This window comes from Mustelus asterias, chromosome 3 (genome assembly GCF_964213995.1).
Source record: "Mustelus asterias chromosome 3, sMusAst1.hap1.1, whole genome shotgun sequence".
NCBI classification, from domain to species: domain Eukaryota; kingdom Metazoa; phylum Chordata; class Chondrichthyes; order Carcharhiniformes; family Triakidae; genus Mustelus; species Mustelus asterias.
This window is the reverse complement of record NC_135803.1, coordinates 138,775,359-138,798,538: the sequence shown is the minus strand read 5'-3', so window position 1 is coordinate 138,798,538 and position 23,180 is coordinate 138,775,359. Positions and strand designations below refer to the sequence as shown.

The 23,180-nt window shown below is 42.1% G+C and overlaps 1 protein-coding gene across 2 annotated transcripts in view; it reads left to right on the top strand.

The window, feature by feature from the left end:
- Positions 1-22,389, top strand: part of atp2b2 (ATPase plasma membrane Ca2+ transporting 2) — a 396,677-nt gene extending 374,288 nt beyond the window's left edge. The window contains exons 22-23 of one of the 2 annotated variants that reach the window (XM_078209745.1): positions 6,240-6,326; positions 19,716-22,389. In XM_078209745.1, coding sequence (XP_078065871.1) covers positions 6,240-6,326; positions 19,716-20,027 — 399 coding nt within the window. In that variant the 3' untranslated portion in view covers positions 20,028-22,389. The remainder of the gene's footprint in view (positions 1-6,239; positions 6,327-19,715) is intronic. The other variant, XM_078209746.1, reaches the window with a different exon arrangement.
- The last annotated feature ends 791 nt before the right edge of the window (positions 22,390-23,180 follow it).

Below are 23,180 nucleotides of genomic sequence, written 5' to 3'. Positions count from 1 at the left end.
GAGGTCAACGGACCTTTGCATGGTCCACCCCCCCCCCCCCCCCCCCCCCCGCCTACGATTCCCGTGTCAGGCAACATGGGAAAATTCCAGCCTTTGTATCTGGCTTCGTAGTTTAAGACTCTTAAAGCATCCTAATAATAGGAAAAAAATCAGGAGAAGTTGATGGAGAGAGGATCTTAAAACAATCATTGTCACTAAAGAAAAGTGCTTTGAAAACTAATGGGACTGCAGGTTGATAAGTCCCCTGGACCTTGAGGTCTTCATCTTACTGTCTTAAGAGAAGTGGCTGCAACGATGGGACATATATTGGTTGCGATCTTCCAAAATTCCTTTGACTCTACAAAGTGCCCAGCAGATTGCAAAACTGAAAATTTATACTCCCTCTCATGAAAGGAGGGTGACAGAAAACAGGAAATTATCACCTATTTAGCCTAACATCTGACAGTGGGAAAGCGCTGGAATCCATTATTAAGGAAGGAGTAGTAGGACATTTAGAAAATTTCATGTAATCAGGCAGAGTCAATATGGGCAGAATCTTGGGCTGCTTGGACAGGCAGCGCCCAGCCCAAAATTGTGCGCCCGCGTCATTGTGCCCTCGCGATATTTCAGTTGGCGTGCACGCACAGCAATCAGGAGCCTGCCTCACAATTAACCAGGCAATTAAGCCCACCATCGAGTCAATTAAAAGCGATTTTACATGGCACATCTACGTTTACGGTTGACGGTTGGTCCAGTTGGCCTTGCCACCCCTCATGTCTTCCCTAAAACCTTGATCCAGGGTGGGATGAAATGTCTGGAGTGGGATAAAATTTCAGAAGGTGTGAGGAGAATGAGGTTTTCTGAGTTCTGTAGTTTGTACAGGTCTGCAGCTCCCTTAGAGGAGCTCTGCAGGAATCTGGGTGTTTTGGACGTGAATCACAAAAGCATGAAAGTACAGCAAGGAATTAGGAAGGCAATTAGAAAGTTGGCAAGAGAAGTGGAATATCAAAGTCGGGAAGTGCTGCTATAATTGTATTGAGACGGGTGAGACCACAATTTGAGGACCGAGTACAGGTTTGCGTTGGAGGCAGTTCAAAGAAAGTTCATAGGATTGATTCCTGGGATGAAAGAGTTGTCTAAGGTTGAGCAGATTGCACCAAGTTTAGAAGAATGATAAAGGACCTTACTGAAACATATAAAATTCTGAGGGGAGGTTTGACAGTGTTGATGCTGAGAGCGTATGGGCGGATCTAGAACCAAGGGACCCAGTTTCAGGAGACACAGTCGCCCATTTAAGGCAAAGTTGAGGAGGAATTTCTTCTCTCAGAAGGTCACAAATCTCTGGAATTCTCTATCCCAAAGAGCTGTGAAGGCTGGGTCATTGAATATGTTCAATCAGACAGACATTTGGACTCCAAGTAGTCAAGGGTTATGGGGGGCAGACAGGAAAGTGGAGTTGAGGCCAAGAACAGATCAGCCATGATCTAAGCGAATGAAGGCCTGAAAGGCCATATGGCTTACTCCAACATACACCGTATGATCTTATATTCTTCAATATTTGATTGCAAGGTGAATCAAGAAGGACAGTAAAGGCAACCAACATTCAAACCACAGATTAAAATATCAAACACACTTCTTTCCTCGCCCTGCAATGAGTTCCGACACTTGCCAACTCCCTTGCACTCTGGTAAAATCTGCACTGAGGTGAAGCTACTCCACATTAATTCTTTTATTAATAATTCACTTCTAAAGTTTATTTATTAGTCACAAGTAGGCTTATATTAACACTGCAATGAAGTTACTGTCAAATTCCCCTAGTCGCCACACTCCGGCACCTGTTCGGGTCAATGTACCTAACCAGCACGTCTTTCGTACTGTGGGAGGAATCTGGAGCATCTGGAGGAAACCTACGCAGACACGGGGAGAACGTGCACGCAGACAGTGACCCAAGCCGGGAATCGAACCCGGGTCCCTGGCCGTGTGAGGCAACAGTGCTAACCACTGTGCTACCGTGCTGCCCCACTACTTCTACTTGCCCCGATTAACATTTTTAACTTCCCCGGCCTTACTTTAAACCAACGTCCTAATTTAGAGAGAGAAAAAAGAAGAGAAATACTCACCAGCCACTCATTTACCTGCTTTCCTGTGATGTTGCAATTCAGTCCTGCTTCTCCCGTTTTCTGATTGGAAAGTTGTCCATCTCCTTCTGCTGCTGCTTTCAACTAACTTCAGTCTGGGCCTCGTATCTCAAGCTAAATTGAACTATGCTGGCCGTCAGTTCCCTCACAGCTCCGTCTTCTCAGTCTGCTGCGCCCAACTATCATGCAAAGTCTCCAATTTCTTGCAATAACTCAGTATTCTTCATTGAACCTAAAAATAGTCAAATACTGCACAGTACAAGATGAACGTTTCCAGTGAAGCACCTTCTGATTTATACGCTGGCATGCACTGGCTGAGCTATAATATTCTACCTGAAGCCTTTTTTGTAATTACTGGTGCTTAACACAATTCTTAGGTTTGATTCATGGAATCGCAGGCTGATATTTTACCGGCTCGTCCCGTTCAGCGATGGGCGGAACGAGCTGGTAAAATCGCACGAGGGCCGAGAAATCAAGATCACGCTCGATTTCTCAGCTCTCGCGATTTTATGGGAGCCGGAAATGGGCGAGTGGCTGAATAATTTATTCAAATGTATTTAAATGTTCATTTACATCTGTTTCACGAGCCGGGCGCTCAATCGTCCAGGCTCGCTTACCTTTATGGTCTCGTCGGGAAAGGTTCTCTCAGGTGAGGAAAACACCTGCTCCCCATGAACAGGGAACAGGTGTGTTGGCCTCGCCGGTGGAATCGGAATTGACCAGAATTGAACCCGGGTCCCTGGCGCTGTGAGGCAGCAGTGCTAATCACCGTTCCTATATTTTGCTTAGTGCCCATTATTTCTAGGTTGAAGTTTTTCAAAATCAGGGCGTGAAGGTTATTTGTTTGAATCCCTGGAATTTCTCATAGAAAAAGAAAACTTTTACCTATTCCTTTACTCTTAATCTAATGTCGAGGACCATTTAAAATATTCAATGATCAAAAGGTGTGAAATAAGTCCATTTAATCCACCTTCACCTGCTTAAAAAAGAAGGCTGTTGACCAGAATCTGAACCGGACTAGCCATGTAAATACAATGGCCACAAGAGAAGGTCAGAGACTACAAAAACCGCAGCAAGTAATTTGCCTCCTGATTTCCCGAAGCCTGTCCACCATCTACAAGGCACAAGTTTCAGGGAATACTTGCAGCTCCAACAACACCCAAGAAGCTCAACACCATCCAGGAAAAAGCAGCCCACTTGATAGGCACTCCATTCACAATTATTCACTCCCTCCACCACTGACTGAACAGTGGCAGCCATGTGTACAAGATGCACTGCAGGAACTCACCAAGACTCCTCAGATAGCAACATGATTGCTACCATCTAGAAGGACAAGGGCAGCAGATACATGGGAACACCACCACCTGGAAATTCCTCTCCTAGTCACTCACCATCCTGGTTTGGGAATATATTGCTGCTGTTCCTTCACTGTGGATGGTCAAAATCTGGAACTCCCTCCCTGACAGCACTGTGGGTGTACCCACACTGCATGGGCTGCAGTAATTCAAGAAGACAGCTCACTGCCATCTTCTCAAGGGCAATTAGGGATGGGCAATAAATGCTGGCCTTGCCAGCAAAGCTCACATCCCATAAATAAGTATTTTTTTAAAAACTTAACATTTTGTTTCCATGACTTTTCCTGGAATCCCATTCAAAGTGTTGAACACTCTGTGGACCAGATTGGTTCAGAGCCAGAAGTCCTCAGTGGGTTAGATCAGCTGTTGGTAGAATCAGTACCTTGAAAAATAAGCTGTAGTTTGCCAAAATAGATGTGACCAATTTCAACATTTCATGCAAGTTCAGCTCGAGTTGAAGGCAGATTAGCTGTCAGTTAATGAATGGCGAAATAACTTCAACGTGAATCCTTACATACATGCAATCATACACACAATCCCTACAGTGCAGAAGGAGGCCATTCAGCCCATTGAGCCTGCATCGATAACAATCCCACCCAGGCCCTATCCCCTTAGCCCCTTGTACTAACCCTGATAACCCACATATTTACCTTGATAATCCCCCTGACATTTAGGGTCAATTTAGCATGGCCAGTCCACCTAACCCGCACATCTTTGGACTGTGGGAGGAAACCGGAGCACCCGGAGGAAATCCACGCAGACACGGGGAGAATGTGCAAACTCCACACAGACAGACACCTGAGGCCGGAATCAAACCCGGGTCCCTGGCGCTGTGAGGCAGCAGTGCTAACCACTGTGCCACCGTGTCGCCGTTTTCCTGCTGTCGCTCATATAATAAATTTCTGGATAATAATTGGCAAAATAGTATCCCTATATTACATGGGATTTGGGATTAATTTGGGACAATTATTCCCAAATAATTGTCACTTTTCATAAATTGTAATTTTTAAATTCCCAAACCCTTTCAAGTAGACTCCTAATATGCTGCTTTCCAGTGTATCTGAACATCAGACTGTAGCTTTGAGGTTAATTATATTCCCTCGGTCCCTCTGCAACCCTTGGTCAGGTGATTTACCAGAATAGCACTAAACTGGAGATTGTGATTGCATGTTCTCCAGTTGCGAAAAGCTGAGATACTTGCTGCAGCTCTTTTTGAGGTATCATTTTCCAATCCTCAACGCAAGAACGTTATTTTCTGTGAAACGTTGGCTCTTAAGAAAGATCAAAATAGTCCAAGTTACAGGATTGTACATTATTCTGAAGTTATATAACTACTTGGGGGAATGTTTTGACAGGTTTCTCCTGATCTCCTTCTGTAATCTTCGCCAACATCCTGCTGGAGAACCCCCCATGGATATTGCAAACGCCTGTATTCCAGAGACATTGAAGATTGCAATAGTATTTGTGTGTCTGCACAAAAATATAATTAAGCTGTCCTTTCTTCATCCATCAAAGAAAAAGGAGCATTTCTACTTCGTGTGTAGTTTAACTTGTCTCTAGTTCAACAATAGCTAACATTTTTTTCTGAAATGTTTCCCATTTTTCCCTCTAATTTTCACTCCATCTCCCCCCCCCCACTCCCCCCCTCTCCCCTGCTGAATTTGCCAGCTCGTGCTGGATATGGTTCTCTGGGCAGTTATCCAAATGGTCTGTCCACATGAAGCCAGATAATAACTAAACCACGGAGGCTCTCACTCCTCACTATGGGCAGGACATAACACGTAGTGATCAAAAGTGACATTATTAGCAAATTTAAACCCCTGTTTGCGAATACAAAAGCCACCGTTCACTCCAACTGAGATCAGTTAACTGTGCTTATGCATTCTGTTTGCGTTAATGTGAAAAAAACTTGCTCAGGCGCTATCTGGGTTCTGATGACTGGGTTGCAGACTGATCCAGCTATACAACTGAAGGGACCAATTGTTCATTGACCTTGATTTCATTTTTTGATATTAAAACATGAAATTAAAAAGCAGGCATACCTCTCCAATTGTGGACTCCCAAATTCAGTCCAATACTTGTTCATTTCCAGAGTTTTTCCGCTGGCAAATAAGTGAGTACAGGTTGGAAACTAATTGTAATGCAATTGCATGGGTTAATTTACCTTTACATTCAAAGGTGAGCTTCATTTTCTCAATAAAAATGAAATGAATGTGGTAGCTCAGTGTTATTGGAGAGTGACTTTGGTTTTCTTTAAGAGCCCTGAATAAAAATGACTTCGCAAAATATTGAAATGTATTTTACTAAACTGTGTTGGTAGAAAATTACATTTTTGCTGTTATTTGTCATAAGGTTGAGTGCCTTTTAGTAATTTTAAATAATCTTAAACTGTGATATATGAATTATTGCATTGGAATTATGGATTATTCCTATCTGTTCATGTGATAAGTGAAAATATATATTGTTTTAATATTGTGCATGGGAACATAGGCTAGTTCTAATTAAAGTGGTCCAATTATTTCATCTATGCTCTTATCAAAACTGGAAGATACAAGAGGTTCTCACGTTGGCTAACGTTGGATTTTTATTGATTAGTCAGAGTACATTTGTTTCAGTTGGGCATTACTTTACTGCAAAAATTTTTCACAGTATTGGGACATGTATGTTTTTGCTAATTGAATCACGTTTGTGTGTTAAGAGGCACCCGGGCACATTAATCTTGTATCTCCATCTTGAACAAACTTTCTCATTCTCTCCTTCATTGCAGATCGAAGTAGTGAATACATTCAAGAGTGGCACTTCCTTTCAGGGGGCTCTAAGGCGGCAGTCATCCGTTACCAGCCAAAATCAAGATGTAACCAATATTTCTAGCCCTACTCACGTATCGTTATCTACTCCCAATGCTCTTTCCTCTCCTACCAGCATTTCTGCTGCTACTGCTGGGCGTGAGTGTGTACTCTTAATGCACAAGATGATCTTTCACCTCTCCCCACTTTGCTTTTTTAACTATTTTGATACTAATCATCTTGTCAGTCCTTTTGTAGAGTTCAGTATTATTTACTCCTTGGCGACCTGTTATGTGTCTGAAGTGAATGTGTTTGTTTTCTCTAGAGGACTAGACAACCCTAGGCAAAGGGTCCAGCAGGAGGGAGTGAAATGAAGGTTGTGAGTCTGACCTGAGCCTGCAATGAATGTGAACTGCTTGGGCATATGAGTCTAGATATTAGGTTTAAAAGTGTGTGTAAACTTTCGAGTATAAGCCCACCGAATGCCAAAAAAAAAAGAAACCTTTTAATTTTACAGTGTTTCATCTGAACTATACACATCCTCTTGCTTTTCCTACCCCCCCCTTTATGTGGCGACTCAGACCAGGCAAACCAACAGCATGATGATGAGCTTTGATTTACTTAAACTATTTTTCCTTCCTTGCAAAATCTTAGACAAAGCCATTGTGGTGTTCATTGCCAAGGACGCTCCTGAGCCTCGCCTCGCCTCCTTTCTGGGTGACTGAGAAGCAGAAGTCGAGAAGGCCCTGGAGCATAAGACCGCCACATGATAATGTCATGAAGTCTTGTCCCAAAGTCTTTTGTCAAATTACAGTGCATTTTCTTGTTGTTTGTTTTTCTGTTCTGCCACACAAACAAGTTTTTTACTCATTTTTTTTGTCCTGCCTGTGCATTGTCAGTCTTTTTTCTTATATGCTACATTCAAGGACACTGCCTAGTTTGTTAAGCGCCTTGACTGCCTGGGCAGTTGCTTCCACATGGTCCCCCCACTGTCATTGTTTAACATATTGGAAATATTTTGATGTGACTAAATCTGAGTAAATGTGGCGAGAGTTGATTATAAATTCGCACATTTTAAAGCATAAATCATTTTTGTTTCAAATATTCTCGGCTGTTCCTAGTGGGATAAAGAAAAGCATGCATGTGATGTAGTACTGCATGTTTCATATTCATAGCCTGGGACAACACTTTCTTCAAAATTTATTATATATATATATATATTGATGGTTTTAAAAAAATGGATGTTAAGATTGGTAACATCTCTGTGCCAGTAGATGGCAACATAGAGCAGGTGATCTGGAATCCCAAGTTCAAACCCAGTCCAAAAATACTAGCCAAATTATTACTCAAAATGAACACAGAAATTTGTTGAATTGTATGCCTGTGTTGGCCTTAAAGGGCAAAGCAGCATCCTAGCTTTATTAGTTATTACTATTCCTAATGTAGAGGAAAAATAGAGTTTATAAATTAGAATCAGTAAAACCTAAAGATGTCAAGAGTAGAACTCATTTGTCTTGACACCCTGTCAATTAATTCCCCATCAGTAAATTCTGCACCTGATAAATTCCTAGTTTGTTTCCCAATGGAAAATTTATTTTTAAAGTTTATTTATTATTGTCAGACTTACATTAACACTGCAATTGAGTTACTGTGAAAATCCCCAAGCCGCCTGTTCAGGTACACTGAGGGAGAATTTAGCATGGCCAATGCACCTAACCGGCACGTCTTTCGGACTGTGGGCGGAAACCGGAGCACCCGGAGGAAACCCATGCAGACACGGGGAGAACGTGCAAACTCCGCACAAACAGTGACCCAAGCTGGGAATCGATCCCGGGTCCCTGGCGCTGTGAGGCAGCAGTGCTAACCACTGCGCAGATTCAGTTAGTGAATAGCACATTCATTGTTTGAAGTAAATGGCTTACGTGTCCTAAAACAGATTGGATTATTTAATGACCATGTTCATACACTGAAAAATAAACAGGTAGAGTAAATATTTTATTCAAAATAATTCCATTCTTTTTCTATTTGCACAGACTTTGGGTTGATCTTAAGGGCACCACTCTCATTCATCTCGTGCTGCTGTCAACGGAAATAAGACAACAGGACTTTGAGCTAGCTGTAATTTTAACTTGGCAAATAAAAAGTTGTCTTCAAAGCTAGCGTTCAAAATCAGGCAGTTACAAGATACGATTTATCTAGCTAATTCAATCAAATGTTAAATGGAAGTTCATTTTTCCAATATCAAAAATTGACAATCCCATTTCATAAGGCCAGCTGCGCTGTAATTAATTTCAGTACCTAAATCGCCAGAAGAACAAAATAAACAGTGATGGGAGTAGGCCACATGACCCCTCGAGCCTGCTCCGCCATTCAATAAAGATCATGGCTGATGCCTTAATTACTTCATTTCACTCCTAAATAGTCAACCTCTTATCCTGAGACTCCGACCTCCCTAGTTCTACACTCTCTAGCCTGGCCAAACAGTGTCTCAACAACTACCCTGTCAAACCCTCTGTGAATCTTCTGTGTTTTAATGAGATCAACTCTCATTGTTCTAAATGCCAGCGAGTATAGGCCCATTCTACTCAAAGTTCCCTCATTGGGAAACCCTCTCATCTCAGGAATCAATCAAGTTATCCTGTGTTTCACCATCTCCAAGGCAAATATATCCTTCCTTAGCTCGAGACCAGAATTGTACACATACTTAAGTACTTAAAGATGGGAGACCAGCAATGATGAAAGAGTTTTACCATGTCATTCCATCTTCAAAATAGGAAAGGTACCTCCAGTCTGGAAATAGTCAGTAATGATGCTCATACACAGGGAGAATATAGGTCCAGTTCTCCAGTCTCTGGATAGTCAGAGACCGGACATACCCCGGAGGATGTACTATCCTTCATGAGTCCCCCTCAAGGACTCTATGGGAATTGCCCAGGAAGTTTAAACATCAGGTGGACAATGTCATGTTTCTATAATGATAGAAACGCGCCAATCACTGCTAAGGGATTGTATAAACACATTATATGTTCCATTATTTAATCAAAGTGCATGAGAACATATATACGAAGTTGTAAGGCTTGAAGACATTAGCAGCAGGGTTGTGTGTGCTGTATCCTGCTCCAAGGCAAAAATGAAACTGAGGTTGGACACACTTCCATTCTAGTGATGGCATGCTGCTATGCCTTAAAGGCATATCACAACATCCCCGTTTCTTTTTAAAGATACTTTCCACCTACAGAAGAAATATAACTATTTAAAATACATGTCTGTGTTTAGTTAGTTAGATGAGTGAATGTATTCATCAATGCATGTGTGTATTGATGAACCCATGATTCTTTAAAGCATAGTGGTAATCAGCTGGTACGCCCAGATCTTGGAATGGTAACCTTGTCTGAAGATTTCTTTAATTGCTCCCAGTGATCTGTGGGATTGTCATTCTTGGAAGTTGTTCCTGGTTACATCTGGAATCTTGTCCTGATGCAATAGGACTGAATGGTGGCTGAAGTGCTGCAATAGATCTGATTTGTCCTCGGTTATGTCTCACCATTGCGCTCGTGTGTGTAATGACTTCATTGGACCTTGTTTCTAAACAAATCACTTCTGCTGGTTGCCATGTACCTTCTGTAGGATCCTGGATGCAAACTTGTCGTCCCAACTCTAAACTTGACAATTCTGTACCTGCATTTTTATTGAGCACATTGGTCATCTTTTGCAGTTTTAAAAGTTGCTGTTTAGTTACTGAGTAACTAAATTGGTATGCACTGGTCTGTCAAACATGAACTCTGCCAGAGGTGGAATAGTTGCATTTAAAGGTATCGCCCTCAGGTGTAATATTGACATGTGTGGATCTTGTTTGGTCTGTCCACATTTGAGAATTAGGGTATTTCACCATGCGAATCATTCATTTAGCTAGATCTAGAGTAAATTGAGGGGAAGATGTATATTCTACTTGCACATTTCCTTAAATGGCTTCCCAATAAATTATGGACCGTTATTTGTAATGATCAGCACACCATATAAACTGAAAATAGTATTAGAGTGGGCGTGACAGATGTGCTTGACACGTCATGCAATTCTCAAATAATGGGGTACTTGGTAGTCAATGATGATGATGAAGTCAGTGCCATGAGGGAGGTTGGATGCAATTTTAGACACAGGATGGGTAGGAACTTCATGTGGAATCAGTTGTTCTTTGTGCTGACTTGGCATATGCTCTTGACATGCCTTACACTTCTGGACAATGACCTCAATGTCATTGCTCAGACCCAGCCAGTAGCTTGTTCCCCCTGTGAGTCTTCTTATCTGATCTATGGCCATGTGTGAATGATAAAGTTGTTGAAGAATATCAGGTGGTTAAGATTCTGGTATGATGACCTGCCTGCCTTTAAGAATGACTCCCTGGAAGATGCCTCACTGCGCCATGTAAGGCCAAAATAGTCTCACGTGCATTTGTTCATGCTGAATTGAATAAGGCAATCCTACAATTATGGTTTTCCACAGTTTCTGTTGTGTGGAACCTTGTGCCATTTCTTCTTGTAGCTACTGGCATTTACATTGCACAAAGTGTATCAGATCAACTGATGGATTTGCATTCTTCTGCAAGCATAACGTTGCAGCTTCCTTGAAACTGTTAATTTTGTCAAAACATTCAGGATATTTCAATGTTAGTTCATGAATGAAGGTGCTAGGTGTACTTCCTGAGGTTCATCTGCCTAGTGAGTCTAACTGATTCCATGGATTGTCACTAGTGTGAAGTCACAGCATGCCAGTAGACCTACAGTCACTGGGCCTTTGGTCTGCAAGATGTAGAACATCTGTGACACCTAAGAGGATTGACTGAACTTGCACTACAGGACGATGGATCCTGCACATGAAGTAAGGGAACCATTGTAGACTGCAGGTTTCTCAGTAGCAAATTTCATGATGGCCCTCAACATCTGTGGATGCATGCCTTTTAGAATCCACAGAAGTAAGATGTTGGCTGTTGCCCCTGTGTCAATCTTGACCAATAACAAGCAGTTAGCAACAGCTTAGGGCAGATAATTTGAATCTTGGCAACCATTTGGATGATGTGACAGCATCTATGTATTCCACAAGATTTATGGCGCGAAACATGTGTTCATGGCTCTTCGGGTGGGATTTTCTGTCCATTCCCCCACTGGTAAAATCTTTCAAACTCGCCAGCAGCGACCCCATGCCACAGATTCCCTGGGGGGTGGGTGCAGGGGGGGATACAAACCCCATTGACAGTGGCATTGACCAGAAGATCCCACTGCCAAGAGTGGGGAGGAAATCCCACCTTTTGTCTCATCGTACACATCATTATCATTTTCTGGATTGTCAATCACCTCATGTATATGTTTCTGATGGGATACTGGATGATCATTCTTACAGCCTGAAGTATGGTCTGTTTGAATCAGTGCATGGTGCTTTGTAGATGCATCAGCCTTTGCTCTAACTCATTGCTGCTGCTGTCAGTGACTCTGTCTGCCACATACGTTACAGAATTGTTGTGAAAGCTGGTCATTCCCTTGGTGCATGCAGAAGGCCACACCTCCCATATCTTGCTCGGTTTGGGTGTTCTAGTAAATGTGTCAACAATGAGGGTTGTGTTTCTGACCTGGAAGCTTCATTGACCTTGGAGGATCACTTCATAGTTGTGTCCATCTCGAGTAACTCTTTGACGCTATATGTTTTGGGCTTGTCCAGTAGATCTTTCTGGAATGTTTCCATGGGAATGGATGCAATCACCAATTTAACAACCCTTTTCTCTAGCCCTGCGTTTGGAAAATCACCTTTTTCCTGCACTTGCTGATGAAGTGATCTGTGGATTCTGTAAGCTGTTCTTGGAATGACATGAACTCTAGTCGATGAAGACTGAAGTTTAACCTGACTCTGATCTGGTCTCCCAATGTAGTCCATATCCTTTGGGGACCCTTTGGTTTTTCTGCCGTTAATCCTGATGTGTTCAGCCTTCATTCCCAATTGCTAGGTGATTCTTTTTTGTGGCTTGCTTTTCTGGCCCAGACACAATTGAATAAAGAAATCGTCGCCCTGTAAGCTGTTTAAACAATTTGAATTCAACTGGTAGGTCAGCTGCATCCCAATTCAAACTGGGGAATTTCGTGGACATAACCCCTTTGACCTTACTCCTTGTTTTATTCAGTTTACAATTCAGCAACTCCTGACGCCACCCGTTATAAACACAGTCTTCTGTGGCCTGATCTTATGATGGGTTTGTTTGTTTATTTTTGTTTGGCTCTTCCTCACTTTGCTATAGATCCGGCCCACACCCTGGTCACTCGCCGTTCCGCACTGAGCTAACCCAGTGCTGGTCCTCTCGATGCGCTGTCCCACTCACTGAATTGATAGGCCGTGTCTTATTGCAAGGGATCTGTCCACCTATTAGCTCTTTATCTGAGCGCTATCTTGGCCTGTGTCTTCAGAGCTTTTCTGTGCAGTCACCACGATGCATTTTCAACACTCTCCGACACTGTGAACTCATTGCAGTCCAACCAGGACATCACATGCCATGTATCACGAGCTAAGACTATCCGTCACGTGGTACCTGTACCTAATCTTGCTGTTTGACCACTGCTGAACACCATGTTGTATTTTTATAACAGAATAAATGTACCAATCACTCATAAGGGATTGTGTAAACACATTGCGGGTCCATTTATTTCATCTACGCACATGAGAACATATATACAGAGATGCAAAGCTTAAAGACATCAACAGCAGAGCTGTGTGTGCTGTCTCCTGCTCTCAGCAAAAGCGAAACTGAGACTGGGCACACTTTCCCCCTTGTGATGGCACACTGCTATTTCTTATCAATGTATTGCCACAGGCAATTCCTTTATTCCAAGGGACCCTCTGAGAAAATCCCCAGCTCTCAGTTAGAGTCGGAGAGTTAAGACAGTTTTGACTTACTTACCTGGATGGTTACCTAGGAAATCTTAGACAGGGAAAATCTGACTTAACACTTGGATAACTATGCAACAATTCCCCCGGCTCCGCACACCCCACCCCATCACTGACTCTGCTTTCCTCCAAACCCGTGGAATCCCCAACATGACCTAACCAGTTCCCACACCCAACTCCAATCCCCCCCACACCCTTGACCCAACCCGATTACTCCCCAACCCACCTCACTTACCTACCCACATGCGATCATACCCACCTACCACCCTACCCCCTTGATCCACCATGTCACCTTAGCCACCTGTGACCTTATCCCCTTACCCACTTGCCTTGCTCACCCTAGCCCCTTACCTCACCCACATTAACCCCTTATCCATGCTACCACATTACACTCTTCCCTTACATACTTCCCCTCTCAGTCTGGCAGCTTTCATAGCTGCTTTGGGACATTTAAATGTTTTTAATTTGCTGCACCTCACCATCATCTTCTCAAGGGCAATTAGGGATGGGCAATAAATGCTGGCCTAGCCAACGCCGCCCACATCCCATAAATGAATAAAAGAAGGTGGCAGATAGTGCTGTAAATAGGGGAGTGTATTTTCAGTGGAGATTTTCTGTGTTGCTCCCTTTGAGGCTTGCTGCACTAAGTCAGAAGTTGAAGGATCCTTCTAATAGGATTTGCGATCCTGATCTGGAGATCTGGGCCATAAATTCCAGGATCATTAGTCTAATTAATGTGGCTGCTGTCCTTCTTCACCATACCTGGGGTAAAAGCTGCAGGAAAGTCACTTGAGAAAATCTGGGTATGTTGGCCAGAGCTTCTCAAAGAGTTTGATGATTGGAAACGAGGGAGTATGGGAAAGGTTTGTTGATGTGCTTTGTAAATCATAGGCAGGTGAATCAGTGATGAGAGATGGTGACCAGGAGTGGAAAAGAATTCCAGGTGATTAAAGGATGTGTCTGAGGAAATGAAGCCTTGTTTGTGGATGGAAGGAAAAATGTCAGAATGGATTGAATTGAGGATCGGAGACTGAAATGATTGTGTGTGGCATCCACTTTACCCAAAATTATCACGGACCAAAATTAGGAGGTGGATCATCAGGGGGCAGTGTAATAATTCTTGTTCACCAGTTAAGGGAAAAACAGCAATATATTTATTTCCAGGAAAAGGCTAGACTGAGGCTTGCAGCCTAGTGGCTGCAATCAGCTTCCGAGAAGGTTCTGCAACAGAAACCCAAGCTCACCAAGGTGATCCCACCACCCCCGCGCTCCCCAAGTGGTCCCCCAGGTCATGTGACCCTTACTCTGCAGATTGATCCTTAAAGGGACAGTCCCCACACCGCTCCCCCCTCTAACTACTTTTATACAAGTGTCAATACTCAACTTACGCACTCCAGGAAAATTAAACATTTACTCCATGAATTTAGTCAATTTAAAATTATGTCTTTCAGAGAGTTTCCACATCCTTGTGGAGTGGGATAACTCCTCTGTCTGGGACGCTTCCACAGCATTTCTGTCAGCCAAAACCACAATGACAGGTGCCTCTTCTGGCACAGGCAGTTCAGTTCTACTTTTTTTTCTGGAGATGTCGGTTGTGCCTGCCATGGGATGACCAGGTACTTCAGTGCTTGGATCATTGACAACATTCCCAGTTGGCAATATAGCTCCTGATGGCTGTACAGGTTGCTGGGGCAACTCTCACTCTCTGTTGCTGGACGATCCTTTTTTGTACGTCCATTTGATAAGGCAGGGGTCCGGTTTTGGATACGATGACTCCAGGGACCCAACTTGACCCACTTCCAAAATTCCTCACATTCACGGCTGAAAACGACCATGTTGACCGACATGAATCTTGGTTTGCCTTCTGGCTACTTTGGCTGGCCTTTACCCTTGCTGGCAAATTTGGAAACACGAGGCTCAGTCTCGTTCTGAGATGATGGTTCATTAACAACTCTGCTGGCAGGACTCCCGTTGTTGCACGTGGAGTGGTCCTATAGCCCAGAAGGTTTTGAGAGATTCTGGTTCCAGGATCCCTCCTGACTGCTTCTTTAGGCCAGACTTCAAGATTTAGGCAGTTTGTTGAGCTCGTCCATTAGATGCTGCATGGTAAGGCGGAGTCCTCATGTGCTTGATACCATTGAGGAGGGTGAAGTTCTGAAATTCAGTACTCATGAAGGCTGTTCCATTATCAGAAACAATAGGTATTCTGTGGATGGAGAAACGTTGGCGTAATTTCTCATGCGGTGTCACAGACTTCACCTCAAACACTTCCATCCATTTCGATTGTGCATCGACAATGAGCAGAAACATTGTGCCCATGAATGGACCAACATAATCAGTATGGACTCGTACCCATGGCCACTCCCAAAAGTGCAGTGGGACTGTTTGTTTCACTTGGCATTGTTCACAGTGCTTGACTACGGTCTCAATGTTGGCAAAAATGCTAGGCCACCCGACATAACTCCTGGCGAGCATCTTCATCTTAGATCTACCCGAATGGGCACAGTATAATTCAGCTAGGAAAACTCTTCCTGCTAGAGGGATGACTATTGCTCCGCAAAGTATGGTCCCATCTTGACAACTCAGCTCATCTTTTCATGTAAAATATTATCTCTTCAAACACTGGCTCATCAGCCCAACCTATTAGTATCCTGTGCCTCACTTTGGACAGAAGTGGATCCGGACTGGTCCAGCATTTGTTCTGTTTTGCCAAGATTGGCAAAGTGTCTAAGAAATTAAACACCATGACAATTTGCTGTGGTACTGGGGGAGGTGCAACAGTCTCTTGTAAAGGCAGATGACTAAGTGCATCCACATTCACGATGTGTGTTCCAGGCTGATGCTCAAAGGCATATTTGTAGGCAGCGAGGATTAATGCCCAATGCTGAATTCTTGTCAATGTGATTGTCAGAATAACCTTGTCCTCTATAAAAAGACCCAAAAGCGTTTTGTGATCAGAAACTACGGTAAAGTGCCTACTGTACAGATACTGATGGAGTTCCTTGACATCAAAAACTATTGAGAATCCTTCTTTCTCAATTTGTGATTAGCCTTTTTCGGCTTCTGAGAGAGATGCACCCTATTGGCCTTTTAGATCCGTCATCTATCTCATGGAACAACACCACACCAATGCTATACGGAGAGGCATCACAGGTTAACACCAATTTCTTAGACAGGTCAAAATGTACTAACAGGTTCGAAGAATGGAACAAACCTCTGTGTGTGTTTACCATGACTTAACCCCAGGAAGTGTCGTCTAATTCAAGTTGCTGATACATGTGACTCATATCCGGTTTCGTATAATATTGATCTCCAGCCAGCTTTGCATACAGGTCTGCAACCTTTGGGATTGGATATTTATCCAACTTGGCAGCCTGGTTAACTGTTAACTTGTAGTCCTCACAAATGCAGATGATATTGTCTGGCTTCAACACGGGGGCTAAGAGTGCTGCCCATTCTGTAATTGACTGGATAATGCCCAGTTCTTCCAGTCTCTTTAATTTGGTATCCATCTTTTCTCTGAAGGCATATGGTACTGGTCTTGCCCAAAAAATTGAGGGGGTCACCTCTGGATTCAATAGATCTTCACCTGCAGGGCTTTTATCTTGCCTAACACGTCAGTGAAGACACTCTCATATTTCTTCATCAGTTTGAATAGTCCTCTTTCCCGCACTTGGAAAATCTTGGTCCAATTTAACCTGATTCTCTTCAGCCAAGTATGGTGCAGAAGGCTTTGTCCTTTGCCTGACACTGTTATTACTGCGTGCTGGGCTGATTGTTGCACGTAGCTTATAGGTACTGTTGCCATGCTCATTATTTTTATGGCTTCTCCTGTGCAAGTTAACTTCGCTGCAATATTCTTTAAATCCAATAGCTATGCTCCTTCTCTCAAGTACTGAAATGTATGTTGACCTATCACAGAAATAGATGTCCCGGTGTCTACTCCCATCTTAAGAGGTTTTCCACTTACCAGGAGCATTTCAGTAATGAGGGCTATTTTGCCCACTTTCACATTAAACTGGGAGTGAACATCTAAACTGTTGCTGCTAGCTTGTTTCACGTTATATACTTGTGATTCTCTACCTAATCGACTACTGGTTAGACTTGATTTGCTTTTCTACCAATGCCTTAAATGGCCTTTCCTGTGACAGAAAAAAACATTTAACCTCTTTATACCTGCAGGATTCAGGAGAATGGTTAATCCTACAATAGTAACACTGCTTCAATCTTTATTGATTGATTTCCTCTTCTAAGTCTTCTTGTTTTATTCGTGGCTGAGTTTACTTCCCGTGTCACTACTATATCATCATTTTTGTCACTGCTGCTGACTGTAGGTTCCTGTCCTAACTGGTTTACAGTGCCATTTTGTGTGCTCGGTAACCCTTGTGCAGCCTTTTCAGCACTCTCCATTGCCAGCCCTATCTCCAACTCTCACCTTAAATTTATAACTGCAAGTAACTTCCATTGGATAGCCTCATTATTCACCTCACAGACTAATCTGTCCCGCAGCATGTCATTCAAAGTGGCTCCAAAGTTGCAGTGCTCTGAGATTTGCTTCAACTTGGTGATATAAGTCGCAATACTTTCTCCAGCGGCTCTCCCTGTTGCAATATGACCAATGGTTTTGGATGGAAATGTGACTTTACCAATTCAGCATTCTCACTGAATGACTTGGAGTCAGGCGTGTTTGGGATTGTGAGGCTGCGAATCAGATTGTAAGCCTAGGTCCCACACGAACTCAGGAAGACTACCATTTTCTTCCTCCATCCTCTACTCTGTTTGCCTGAAAATAATAGCCCAACTACTGTATGTATAGTTTTTCACGGAGTCACCAAAAGAATCTATCCATTCAAATCGGGGCATTTTTGTACTTACTTTTCTTTGTCTCAACTTTAACGGAAACTGTATACTCACAGTTCAAGGCTCACTTTTACCCTCGTCGCCAATGTTATAATTTTTGTTCACCACTAAAGGGAAAAACAACAACACGTGTATTTACAGGTAAAGGTTGTACAGAGGCTTGCAGCTTTGTGGCTGCAGCCAGCTCCTGAGAAGGTTCTGGAACAGAAACCTGAGCTCACAGGGTGATGCCCCACCCTGCTCTCCCAATTGGTTCCCCGGGTCATGTGATCCTTACTCTGCAGATTGATACTTAAAGGGACAATCACCACAGGTAGTGAGCTTGAAGATGTAAAGGTACATAAGGACCTGGATTATGCAAATGCTGTTTCCAAGTGGTGAGTAGTGAAGGAAAGAAATGGTGTCTCGATATTTTTTCTCAAAGATGAATGTTAGAAATTAAAGTGAGAACTGTGGGCCTCATTCTGATCAAGTAGATCTTGAGGGTTGTTCTCTTAATAATGCAAGTCGTGTTTAAGTAACACTGAAGATTCAAATTTAACCTGATCAGCTCAACATTGGCCATATAAACATGAGCAAACCACTGCCATGAAGTATCCATAATCAATGTACTTTATACATTTATCTGCATCATCCATCCACCCCCAGAAAAGTAAATAACTCCTTCACCATGTGACATGTTAATGGAACATCATTTCAACCAACCCTTTAACAGTAGAGAGCTATAATTAGTCTTTGTACCTCAGTTGAAACTATCCAACTCTACAGGGAGGCGTTTTTTTCCCAGACTATTAAATTAACATCTTACAAAGTAGTCTTTATCTTTTTGAAATTGACTGGGATACTGTTCTGAGAAACATCACGAACATGAGCAAAAGTCTAAAAGATGGCCTTATGGTGATCAGAGGTAGAACATTGGGCCTATACTCGAATGTTTACCCCATTGTGCATGGATTATGCTTGTTAGTGTTTCACATTTAACCAGGCTTTTGAATATGGCTGTCTCTATGTGCCAGATTTTTCCATCTACATGTGTCTCTGTTCTGTGGCATGACTTGTACTTCTGGTGAGTCTAACAACGTGCTTCCTGGCTGCCCCCATCTACGTCAGCACAATGTGACTTCATCTCCCATTTTCCCTGTTGTCAGTTTCCCCCTCACTCTGTTCAGTGTTCATCTTCCAATGAACTGTGACTTCAATTGTGTTCCCATGTAGTCTTTGTTTTTATATGTTGGTCACACTGAATATATGAATACGTACGTATCTTCCAAATAAGATGTAAATGAATCAACTTTTCACTTTCTTTCCCTTCTGCCTACCGCAAGACTTTTTCACGTGCATGGATTATACATCGCATTAAATATTTAAGTAACAAAATAACATGGCTTTTACTAGGTTACACCACATTGGATCTTTGCTTATTTAACCAATGCTTTCCATGAGTTCGACAATTGCCTTTTTTCCAGTTTTATTGCAGTTCTCACCGACCCCACTATGCACGAAACTGAGTCACTTGTGTATGCTTATTAAAAAGTCCTAGTGACTGTGGACTTCAGCTCACCGCACTGCCTTAAACAAATTCAGCCTCTTCATTGTTTTTTTTTTAGAATTTCCCTATTGTAGCCATCACTGGAGCTAACCATTTACTTCTGGCCTTTCTTTATCTATTGCAGATTCGCGTCGTGAAGGCATTCCGTAGCTCTCTCTATGAAGGATTAGAGAAACCAGAGTCGAAGTCCTCCATTCACAACTTCATGACTCATCCGGAGTTTAGGATAGATGACTCACAGCCACACATTCCCCTTATCGATGACACTGACATAGAAGAAGACGCTGCCCTTAAGCAAAACTCCAGCCCGCCCTCGTCCCCCAACAAGAACAACAATGCAATTGATAGCGGAATCAATCTTACCACTGACACGAGTAAATCAGCTACCTCTTCTAGTCCAGGAAGCCCTCTACATAGCCTGGAAACATCACTCTAGCTGACCATTTCTGTGCAGAAACAGAACAAAAAAAAAACTGCTGGCTGATAAACTGTTCTGATTGTGCTCTTCTATGCTCGGTAGCAAGAAGGGAAACTGCTGGAAGGATGATTTCTTGTTTGGCTTCCCTCCTCAAGATAGAGATCCTGCATGAATGTACATTTCCCAAATTTCACTGGAAGGACCACAACTGAGTGCATCTAAGGCAATTTATCCAATCCACTGATCTGTGACTTTTGAAGTGCTTGTGCGGCATGGACTTAATTGTATAGTTTAAATTAAGGAAAAAAAACTTTAAAAATCGAAGTTGCAATGCTCAACTTGCACAGTAGAATTGCACCAATTGAACAGAGGAACTTTATAAGCATTTATTAAATACCTACAAAGTTTATCTTCTTTGTTTCTTGGCATGTTGCCTTGTTTCTGCTTAATGGCTCTTACGACTTTACCTTATTTATGTCCTGAAGAGAATGTAATTTGTTTACAAAACCTGTAGATAACTTTGTTTATTTGTAGGGTATAAGTTCTGCTGCCGTAGTACAAGCAGTTCTTCTTGTTGAGTACTTCTGTAATATTGAATTCTAGATGTTTCATTACAACCGTGTACTGAATTTGCCTGCTTTTTTGTTCAATATTGTAGATATTGCTAGCAGAAACAAAGAAGCCAAAATATAACAGGGAAATATTGTTTAAGTGGTATCCTAATGTTAATTGATCGTGGATTAAAAATGCAGCATGGCTTCCTTCATTTCCTAGAGTATATCTTTAGGTACTAAAGTCCTCTGGATTTTTTTTTTCCTTCTTTTTTTTTTAAATAAATGCTTGAATTTTTTTTTTGGTCTTTCTCAGACTCGCAAAGGCCAATTTGAAATGTAATTTGATTGAACTGTCTGCTATATATAAACACCTGCTTGTTAAAATAAGATGTTTCAAAATAACTGTAACTATCCAAGCTTGTGATGGGTTTATTAGAGCTGATTGCAAAATAAGTTATATTTGGCTTTGTCTATATGGGGAAAAGAAAATCAAAGTAGTGTTGAAATCTTGTGATATTGTGTTGATTTTTTTTTCCTTTAGTGGCTTATTGGATTTTTAAAAAAAATATATATATATACAGCTCGAGGGGCTGTCACATTTTAGGGAAAAAAGTGACAAAACAATCTGGGTTGCTTTGTTTTTTTTCTTTTTTTTAAACAATCTTCATAATCTGCACTCTCCAACTACAATGAAACTTTCTGTGATCTATTTAGATGTGCTTTGTGTGGTTTTATCAAGCTTGTCTTCCTGCAGCCACCTACTAAATACATTGCAGCATCTCAGCAGTATTCTTTAAATCTACTTACTGTGCTTTCCAAAGGGAAAGTCATTAACAGCTTGTCACAAGAGTGAGACAGAAGCGCTTCAAGACAATAATAGCCCCCATGTATTTTTTATCCGGGGTGTGTCAGGGCGGGGGAAGAGGGGCTAAGTGTCTCTGAAGCAGTCAGCATGAAACAAGCTTTGCATCATGGACAATGAAGAAACTTTTTTTGTTTTGAAACTTTCACTTTGATTCTGTGACCTGTTGAAGGTCCAGTTGGGAAGATGAAACTTTTGAGAACTGTCTGTGCCCTGCTAAAGAGGAACATATGCCTGTAGTTCTGAGTTCAGGCATCTCTGAAGTTGCCAGTAAAATCCTGTGTATATAATTAACACATATAAAGTAAGATACATTTAAAGTAAGATGCATTACAAATCTGGGCTTCTGTGGGCATGTATGTGTGACGTAGCTTTTGTTTAAAATCAAATTAGATGTGATTCCAGCCAGTCACAACTACAAGTCACACATTTCTTCATGAGCTACAAAGATTTTGTTTCTTTTGGCATCTGGTTAGTGCAGGACAGCCTAAGATGAGGGAATTTAAAGGATCAATTTATTAAAGTCATTCTGCAATGCAAATATGCTTGCTTCTACATAATGTATTTATCAGCATGAGTTTTGTGAAAATAATAATACTAATAATAAATTGCAGCAGTATATTTGGCAATTTGGCCCTGTCTGGGCAATGACGTGTTCATCCATCTGTTTTTATGAATTTTTTACCCAGACAATAATTGTAAATAAAGAACTAAATGTCTCTGTTCATTTAATACTATGCAAAAAGGTTATGCTTTCTGATTGTTATTCTCATATTCTTACAAATGTGTTGCTGGAATGTTTGTGGTTTAAGACGTCAGTAAACCATGTGATGTAAATTATTTTATAGTTTGAAAACCATGAACTGGCTCTTGCTGCCGACTGTCAAATGGTTATATTATCTCGTGGCAGGAGCGCAAGTGAAAACAAACAAAAAAAAAATTAATAAATTCACAGAGCAGCATGAATCATACATGTCTTCACGTCACCATCCTTGCTTTGTGTCTTCTCTTCAAACACGGGGTGAGTATCAAGACCAACTTTACTAACCTACTGGGGGATCCGGCTGTTCTGGTGTTGCTGGTGAATGTTCCAGAATGGCGCTGTGTTAATAGTCATAGAATCATAGAATCCCTACAGTGCAGAAGGAGGCCATTCAGTCCATCGAATCTGTTCTGACAACAATCCAACCCAGGCCCTATCCATGTAATCTCACATATTTACCCTGCTGCCCCCGCCCCCCCCACACTGGCACAAAGGGGTAATTCCCCCCCCCCCCCCCGGCACAACGGGGCAATTTAGCGTAGCCAATCCATCTAACCTGCACATCTTTGGAGTGTGGGAGGAAACTGGGACACCCGGAGGAAACCCCTACAGACATGGGGAGAACCTGAAAACTCCTCACGAACGCTGATATTATCTGAAACTATGCCAGCTCCATAGACATTTACGAGATGAAAGGAAGCCATGCTTTGTATCTTACCCAGAAGGTAATGCATTCAGATACAGTGTTCAAATGTGAGATTATCAGAATACATATTTGTGAGAAATCTTGGTTTGATGATGCAATGGGAAAGTGCATACTTTAATCATTTCATATTTGAATTCTGTTGTAAATCTGGTTTAAACCAGCTGAATGAGTTTCACTGGTAACTAACAACCCAGGCAATAAGAGGAATTCTGAGAGCGTTTACTTCCTGCTGACTACGGCGCCATTTTTGGGGGGCAAATTGGCTTTAACATATTTAGCCATGGAG